Source organism: Belonocnema kinseyi, chromosome 8 (genome assembly GCF_010883055.1).
Source record: "Belonocnema kinseyi isolate 2016_QV_RU_SX_M_011 chromosome 8, B_treatae_v1, whole genome shotgun sequence".
Classification (NCBI taxonomy): domain Eukaryota; kingdom Metazoa; phylum Arthropoda; class Insecta; order Hymenoptera; family Cynipidae; genus Belonocnema; species Belonocnema kinseyi.
In genome coordinates, this window is record NC_046664.1 from 137,753,402 (window position 1) to 137,762,836 (window position 9,435).

At 34.8% G+C, this 9,435-nt stretch overlaps 1 protein-coding gene across 11 annotated transcripts in view; it reads left to right on the plus strand.

The window, feature by feature from the left end:
* LOC117177683 (epidermal growth factor receptor-like) overlaps nucleotides 1–9,435 on the plus strand; it is a 326,636-nt gene that overhangs the window by 282,077 nt on the left and 35,124 nt on the right. For all 11 annotated transcript variants that reach the window (XM_033368525.1, XM_033368527.1, XM_033368523.1 and 8 more), the window contains one exon: nucleotides 565–949. In XM_033368525.1, coding sequence (XP_033224416.1) covers nucleotides 565–949 — 385 coding nt within the window. The remainder of the gene's footprint in view (nucleotides 1–564; nucleotides 950–9,435) is intronic.

Below are 9,435 nucleotides of genomic sequence, written 5' to 3' on the forward strand. Positions count from 1 at the left end.
GTTTTTGAGTTATGAAATATTTCGGCTCAACCATTTAGGATCGCGGTATAAACTTTAACTGATATTTAAAAAAGGAATATTCAATTAATTAAAAAAATTTTTTATACAGCCATATATGTCTAGGCACTTAAGTCTGGAACACCCTGTATATGCAGATTTTCGTTGTCTAATATTATAACATAAAGAAGATTAAATCTCAGTATGCTTTTAAGGAGTGAGAGGGAGGGTGGGGAGGGTAAAAGCGAATCTAATAATGACTTACTGAGAAGGCAGGTAGGATTCGAAAACAATAAAAACGCCTTTCATAATAAATAATGTCATTCTGGCTATCATTGCCTATAGTTAAAAAAATGCACGGCAATATGTCCATTCTATCGAATGTTACAATGGAATAAAGAGAACAATAAAAAGAAAACTAAATATCAAACATGCTTATAACTTCTTGCTGCGCATGTTTGACTGAAAAACATGAAAAAGCTTCATGTGGTTTTTTCCTTCAATTATATGATGTCTTAATTTAATAAATTGTATACACTCCTTAATTAATCTTCCTCTACTTCACAGATATTCTTAACGGGAGCGTCGGTATTTTAAACAACTACAATCTTTGTCATATTAAGACAATTAATTGGGACGAGATAATCACAGGATCGGCCGGAAAGTATGAATATGTTTACAATTTCACATCACCTGAGAGAGTATGTTCCGAATGCGATAAAAGCTGTGAGCAGGGCTGTTGGGGAGAAGGTCCAGAAAACTGTCAACAATTTTCAAAAATGAACTGTTCACCACAATGCTGGCAGGGTAGATGTTTCGGATCAAATCCCCGAGAATGTTGCCATCTATTTTGCGCAGGCGGTTGTCGCGGACCAAAACAAAGTGACTGTCTTGCTTGCAAGAACTTTTTTGATGATGGCGTATGCACGCAGGAATGTCCACCTATGCAAAAGTAAGTAGTAGTTGATCTTTTTCATATTATTTATTTATATTTATATTACCTTCTTTATTCTAAATTATCTGTATAAAAATAATTACTTTAATGAGGACCGTAACTTAAGTCTTCTTTTGGAAACTCCACGTGCAATTTGTACTTACAAAAATATTAACAAGAGTTACTAACGACTTAAACGGACTCTCATGCTCATCTGTTATAATAAGCTGGCGATGTGAGCGTACGAGGATCTGACAGAGACAGCTCGATCAGCTAAACAAGCAGCCTTGCCAAGTGTTGAAAAATTCTGATCGGTTATACAAAACTCAAGAAAAAATTGAAACACACGCGAAATGTGCGGGTTTCAGTTAACAATATTTACCTTACAGAATCAATGTCCAGTTACAATTTTGCAAGATCGTTGCACATTAATATTCTCTATATATTGTAAAAATGTTTGTTATTTGTTATAATAAGTGATATTTTGCGAGATCTTGCTCAATGTGATATAAAATTTTTTACCTTTTATTGTGCTCTCCACTCTGACATAAAATTTCGATAAAATAAAAAAAATAGGTTTAAAAAAGTTCGTGGAATGACCACGTTTTTTCTGAAGCACATGCTGGATAAACTTTGAACAAGTTTTTGCGAAACGTACTCAGTTCGCTTAATGGGAGACGGCAATAAAAATCGCGTGATTGCCGCGCTCGCGCAGCAAACTTCCCGTTCGTCTGAAATCGCTATCTTCTCCCACTCGATGCACGATATACTGGAAACGTCCATATGTTACGTAACATTTTTCTCAACCATTTTGCACTTTCCCATCCCCCTCGTAACGCTATTTATAATGTTACTTGAACGTGGACGTAACGAAAATTTGGACCCACTCCCCGTTTAACGTTACGTAATATATGGACGCTCCCACAATTATCTTCTTTCTTATAAAGAAAAGTTATTATTTTTCCGGGTGAGTACAGAAGGAACTATTGAATATCTCAAATGAAATTTCAGTGGAATCCGTAGAAATTTCCTGTAAAATTTTACTTCAATTGACCAAGGCGTTCATGTAGGAAGACAGTTGGATTGTTAAGCATGTGATTGAATTCATAGCAGCGCAGCAGGTTGTGAACCACGTCGACGCGTGGAAAATGTTATTCTAAAATATGAACTTTTTATATTAATTTAATATTAAAAAAAATCAATTAATAATAAAAAATAGATAATGGTTTTTTATGTTGGATAAAGTATGTGTCAATTTAAAAAATGATTTCTTTTTTCCACCAAACAAATTATTATCGTAAAATGCTTTTTTTTATTACTTTTCTATACGCAGGGTGTCCCAGGCTCAAATGTCCAGACCTATCTAGCTGTATGGAAAAAAATGATATAAATAGGAAATTTCTTTCCCAAAAATCAGTTGAAGTTTTGGTGTTTGAGTTATAAAATATTGAGGCCTGACCAATCGGGAGCGCAGTATAAACAGACGTACGTGCGAGAGCGGTATTCCGACGCAGTGTCATTGAAGCGATCGCCGAGGAGGGGCTAGCGACGAAAATGTAGTTATATAAGTCCGGACACTAGAGCCTGGGTTGCCCTGCATATATTTAGTAAATGGTCCAAAAAAAGCAACTGTTTAAACATTAATGGGCGACTGGAAATTCGTGTAGCCTAGACAAACTCAGAATATGCCTATTTTTTTATTCGTTGTAGTCATTTTTGAACTCTGTATAAGTAATTGTTCCTCTTATGGAGTTTAACACGTAAACATACAACTTCTTTTTTAAGTTTCATTTTTCATAACAAGTTATGAACCAATTTATTCAATCTTAGAGTTATTTGATCTCCGAGATTTTAAAGTAAATGTTGTCATTTTCATATTTCAGAAATATTGTGTAACATTTGTACAATGAGGAGAATTCTATCAAAATTAAAATATTTACAAACTTCTTGCACGCAATAATTATGTTTATGTAAATTGAGTGTACTTTAAATCTGTCAAAATAAATCTGGCAAAGAACAAATAAAATGACATATAACGGCATATAAGGCGGCAAATTTAAAACCCAAAGGATTACATATTTATTCTCTAAGTTCTATTAAATATAAAAAATTGTATAATATAATAGTTCACTCATATAGATATAATAGAATATATTATATTATAATAATACTGTTTCTCTGTTTAATATTATTTATTATAATGATGGTAGACTTATTTATCGAAAATTTTATATAACAATTATTCTTTATTTTGAATGTTTACTAAAATAATGTTAATTTGTGAAAAACCTTATTATTCCATTATTTACCTGCTTTTCTAATATTTCAAAATATCATAATTTTTTAAAATAAAAATTTAGACAAAAGTTGTTCCTTTCAATAAAATGGAACGTTTTTGTAGAACCACATTTTTTTGACATGTAAGTTTTAAAGAAAAGCCATTTATAATAATATTTTATTTTTACGAAATGCACATGATTCTTAAGGCGAATAATTTTCCTTGTGTGGGTATTTTTTGGCCACCGAAGTACAGCAAAATCATCAACAAACTTATTCCTATCTTGATGCGCGCGATTTTTCCTACTACATGGAGTAAAGTACGATGATGAAGGGGACATTTTTTCGCCAAATTCAAAATTTTCGATATTTGAATGTGTGATACTTCTATAATTTTAAAAGAAAATATTTTTCCTTTATATACTGACTGCTGGCTAACTAAATCTAATAGAAAATCGAAATATTTTTGACGTGGGTAATTGCACGCACATTCCACTACTACAGGCCTTGGAGCGGACATTTGAATGGTAAAAGCGGTGGCAAGACTTTGCGATTTGTTCGCTTATGTGAGTTATAAATCAAAATACAATGTTAAATCCATGATATTTTAGTAGCCCATGCTTCACTGCACTAGCAATTTTTTTTTAATTTAAAAATATTTCGCAGAAAAGCTCAGCACATACGAAGCATTCAATTAGTAGCTCGAGACAAATATTACACAGGTATATTTTAGGGATTTTTAAAACTATTATATGTTATATGTTTTTAGGAGGGCTTCTTGAATGACTAAACCTTTAATCTTATTTTAGGGAGTCGGTTTTTAAAATACAAAACAATCTTCAAACGCTGCCACGGGCCTTCCCACTCCTCGAAAACTATTTTATATCCCGTTCCACACCAAGACCCAAAGTTTGGCCCTCTTCTTTATTCATAATGTGTCCACTAAGGTAGGGGTCACTACTTTTAGCAAGTGTTGACTTCCATGACAATTTTTTGACTCTCAGAAAGTATTTCTGTCATTTTTTTCTTCGGTTTCCAGGAATCCCTGGGAAGGGTTACCGTCGTTACGGTAACGCCTCATTACGGCTCATTGTTCACACCGAGGGGTCTTATTTTTTACCACATGAATTCACAATACATTTCATTGTTTCTCTTTAAACCTTAATTTAACGAGAAGCATTCAGAACTATTCGAAGAACAAGTTTTACGAAAAATTATTGGTGCCGGTTTGGCCTAGTTTCTAGACTGTCACTGGCAGTCAGGGCAGTCCAAGGCTGCCTTCTGGTGAACCCTGCCTTACAGGCTCTGCCTACATTTCTGCCTACATATTGTATAAAAGTTTATCCTTAATATTTACAATTTTTCACAACTATTTACAAAAAACTTTTATATCTAACTCCTTATTTATATTTTTTTGATAGCGCAATTGGGGATGGATTAGTGAACGAGTGAGCGAGAGATCGAAAAAGAGAATGAGAGAATGAGAGCGAAAATGCAACAGAATCTTAAACTACTTATGCTATTACCTAACCATTACGCACAAATTACATTTTGACATTTTGCTCACATCCATTCTTTCAATCTTTCCCATTCGATCTTCTATTCCCCTTCAACGCCTTCATCCACTCTTTCCCCAATCCATCCTCCCCTAGAATCTTTACCAGATTCTCTTTCCAGCTTCTTTTATCCATTATTCCTCTCCTATATCCTTTTCATACATGCTCCCATGTTTCTTTTTTCTATTCAAAGATTCCACACTTTTTGTTACCTTTTTTCCCAACATATCCCTTCCTTTACCTTATTATCCATCTAAATGTTGCTATTCGTGTCCATCTTCTCGCTCCCCATCCCTCTTCTGAATACTTTGGTAGTTATTACTTTTTTATTAATCTATACCAGTTATTATATTTTAATTTCTCCATAATTCCCCATCTTTCTATTAACTGTCTTTCCCGAACGAAAAACGAGAAAAATGTTCTAGACAAATCATACGATTTTTTATCCAAAGAATCCGAATATGCAATAAAAAATAGGAGTTACCATTTAAGATTTCGAACTTGCCCTCAGTCCCACCCCCAGGGGGCGGTGTGGGGGAACCGATTTTAACATTAGTGTATGTACTCCTCAGAGTGATTAAATTTTGATTCCTGACGTTTTTTCAAAGAGTGCCTATTTTTAGAGATATTTGAAAGTTTGAAGTTAAAAAAATTACCCTGTATATTGTCTATCACCGTCATCCCTTTTATGAACCCTGTATAATTCGGTGGTTCTATCTTTCTTTCCTTAACTCGTTTCCTTAACCTCTTCGATGAAACAGTCACATATACTTTGTACAATGTTGACATTAGGGTCACTCCTATATGATCTTTAACCTACTCCACGTTGCCTTTCTTCACTATAGGTACGACTACTCCTTCCATATATCTGGTCACCCCACTCCTCTCCATATTCTGTTGCACATTGTCCATGTCCAATCTTTTAATTCTATCGCCCATATAAATGGACTATTTAATCTAATTCAATCATAATCAACAACACTATCGGGCGATCGAGTCGGGAATATCACTTCACTTCATAATAATCCTTCATAATAAATTCAGAATAATAATCTTAAATAAATAAGTTAAATAATTCCCGACTTTGCTTAGCTGACCGAGCGAGCCACCACAATGATACCACTACCGCTACATATTATATAGTAACAGCTTTTATCTTTAATTAAAAAAAAAACCATATTTTTTTCCAAGTAAACAGAGTGTCCGAAACTTTAACCGTCAAGCCCTAGCCACTCAAGAATTCTAACTTTACGCGCTAAAATGAATGAGTGAGTGAACAGTAACTTTTGTTTTAAGTTTGTCATGTAGTTATTTCCAGGAACCAATCACGTTGTGTCCGCCATTTTGTGAAACAGTGCTATCGTGATAGATGTAGGGAGTGCACGTGTTTTACCAGTCACTTTGTCAGTCCCTAGGTAAGTAATTTGATCAATAATAAACTTTTTTTGTTTTTTATTAGAATTAATTAATAATAGTTTGATAGTCTAGTTCAATAGATCCGTCAGAATAGTGATTATTTAATTTCAAGCAGTGTATTGTTTAATTTCTTAGTTAAATCGTCAGTCCCTAGATCGTCAGTCCCTTGCTCTGAATGCAACTAGTGACTGACGAAGGGGTCAGGGACTGACGTTCATTTTATTTGCACTTCTAACTTATATTAAAAAAGAGATACAAGTTTGTTTGTTATACACACATTTAAAGTAGTTATTTTTTGTATTACAGACAACAGACCCCCAAAAAATAAGTCAAATTCGTAAAAAAGAGATAGCTTTAAAAAAATCAATTGCTGCTAAGGCACGATTAGCGAAAATCAAAAGTGACCCGGTTGTATTGGCTGAAGACAAGGAAAAAGAAAGATTAAAATATCTGGAAAAAGGTGAAAGGCCAGCGAAAATGTATTAAAGATATGACTTCAAGAGAGCAGAGAACAATTCGAAAAAAGTGATAAAAAGTACTCATCTGACTATAGACGCAATTAACATTTAAACAAGTCCGAATTAATTACCTTACAGAAAATACGCGATCGTCATCTGGGAATAAAGTTCCTGAGCAACATGAACCTACAGAACCTGTAAACGTTGAAAACTGAAATTTGCAAAACGTAAGACGAGATGAAGCCAAAAAAAGAAGTTTTCGTCAGCGAAAGTTACGAAATGCATTATTGAGGGTCAACACTGCAAAAATCGAAGAATTGAAGAAGAAACTTAACACCAAACAAAAGAAGTATAATAGACTGAAAAAAAGGTTGGAAAAAACAGACAATGGTCTAACACCAAGAACTAAAATTAAAAACATGGCAGAAGACCTGAATCAAAGTAAAGAATTAGTCAAAAAGGCCTTGTTTGGTGAAGTGTTACGTACCCAAATCCCAGAAAATTATACCAAAGCTACAACTCACAAAGAAAAGTATAATTTTAAAAAGCTTTTGTCTAGCCCAACTTCTGACAAGTATAAGCTATGGCGGCTTGATAATTACTCCATGACTTACAAAAAGCTAAACCGACGACGAAGCAAAGGTTTTGAAGAGAAAATTTAGGCTAGGAAGAAAAAAGTAGTTAGATTAATTCAGAAATTTTATGAAGACGATAGAAACAGTCGTAATGCCGCAGGGGAAAAAGAATGCAACACACGCAATAGTGTTAAAAAACAAAAGTGGCACTTGTTGGATTCACTAAGATATTTGCATAAAAAGTTTCTAAAAACAAATATTTTGACTGTTGCGTATTCCTTATTTTGTAGGTTACGTCCATTCTGGGTTGTGCCCCCTAAGCTCATGAACCGTGATACTTGTGCTTGCATTGTACATGAAAATATTGATCTCAAACTTTCCGCATTGAAAAGGGCGAAAGTACTTGGATTTGATAACCACCGACCAGCATTACAGATACTCTGTCGTGATCGCTACTCTGAAAAATGTTTAATTAGAGAGTTTAATGACTGCTCCTCCAAAACTTTACCCTATGCAGAATTTCACAACAGTGATGATATGTTAGTTGCACAGTGGAATCACGGGAAAGAGATGTTTAAAGATCCAAAGACTAAGAAAGAACGTTTTGTATCAAAGTATAAGAAAGAAAAGATGAGTGTTAAAACTCGGGACTTGATCATACAACTGGAAGCTGATATTTTAAAACTGTTTGATCATCAAGTGAACATTGTTCACCAGCATAAAACCTTAAAATCTCTAAAGCAGTCACTCACAGAAAAAGACACAATAATTTACATGAATTTTTCTGAAAACTGTACGACTAAATGTAACCAGAAGGAACAATCTTTTCATTTTGGTGGTTCCAGAACACAAATCTCATTGCGCATCATGGTTGTTTACACTAAAGGCTTGGCAACTTCCTATTGCACTGTTTCTTTGAATTTAGCCCACAATGTTGCAGGCATTTGGGCACATCTACAGCTAGTTTTACAATCTTTGTCTCCAAATGTAGAAAATCTGCACTTTTTGAGTGACGGTCCTGGGACACAATATAGAAACAAGCAATGTTTCTCATATTGGCCTGTAAGCTTCAAGAGTTTTATCCGGGTGTTATGACATTTTCGTGGAATTACCACGAGGCAGCTCATTGAAAGGGAGCGCCAGATGGTGTCGGGGCAACGTGCAAACGAACTGCGGGTAAAGTTATTGCACAGAAGACTGATATTACTAATTTAAATGAGTTTGTTGATATGTTGCGTGAAAAATGTCCACGAACCAAGATTTCTGTTATTGAGGATGAAGAAATCGAGACCGTGAATAACCTGATTAAAGAGAATGAACGTAACCTGCAAAGTTTTAAGGGGACACTTATGGTTCATCAATTTACGGGCGGCGTATCCAAACAAAGTCATTATGAAATAACTAAATTGTTTCCGTATTAAGGCTTTTGAACGCTACAAATTAGGCAGTCTGGAATAAAACGTCAAGCCAGATCGCCTAAAAGTATCCAATGTTTTCACTGATTTTCAAGAGGAGATCATTCCTATTAAAAACGCTAGCAACATTGAAACCGAGGTGCAAGCAGACCTTAGTCAGAACCGGAATAATAAATCAAAAGTAACTTATGGTAGTGGTGATTATGTTCTAGTCAAACTGCTGTCAAAAAACAAAGATTATCTTTATGCGGCAATATGTTCGAGTTATGATGAAGGTGAAGGAGAATTAACGGTAACATTTCTTAAAATACAAATTTGAAAAAGCTGTTGTTGTTTTTGAAAAGTGAGCATTTTTATTACTACCTCTTAATATGCTTATTACTTGAAAATGACTTCAAAATGATGAAGACAAATAATATCCTGAAGTTGCCGTATATTTGTGAAGTCATTCATATATATATAATTAAAAATTTGTCATAAGGACAACCGCAGGATTTCGCCGGGAGCGGGTGCTAATCTGAAAAATTGCACCCGCTTCCAGCGAAATCGCGGTAAAATTGCAGCCACAACCACGTCTCACAAACCGTGAGATAGGTGGTTACAGTCTGTAAGGAAATCAATACGACGATCCAGCAAAAGCCTCGTGCACCCTAAGAACACGGAGTGACCCAAGGACAACCGCCTTCTACATTTTTCCCGCTAGTTTTCTAGCATATTGTTGACACGCAGGGATGCTTTTTAGGCTATTAGCAAGTGAAAGCTTGGCACCTCCAAGAGCGCCGATTATAAGGACGATCAGTTTAACAG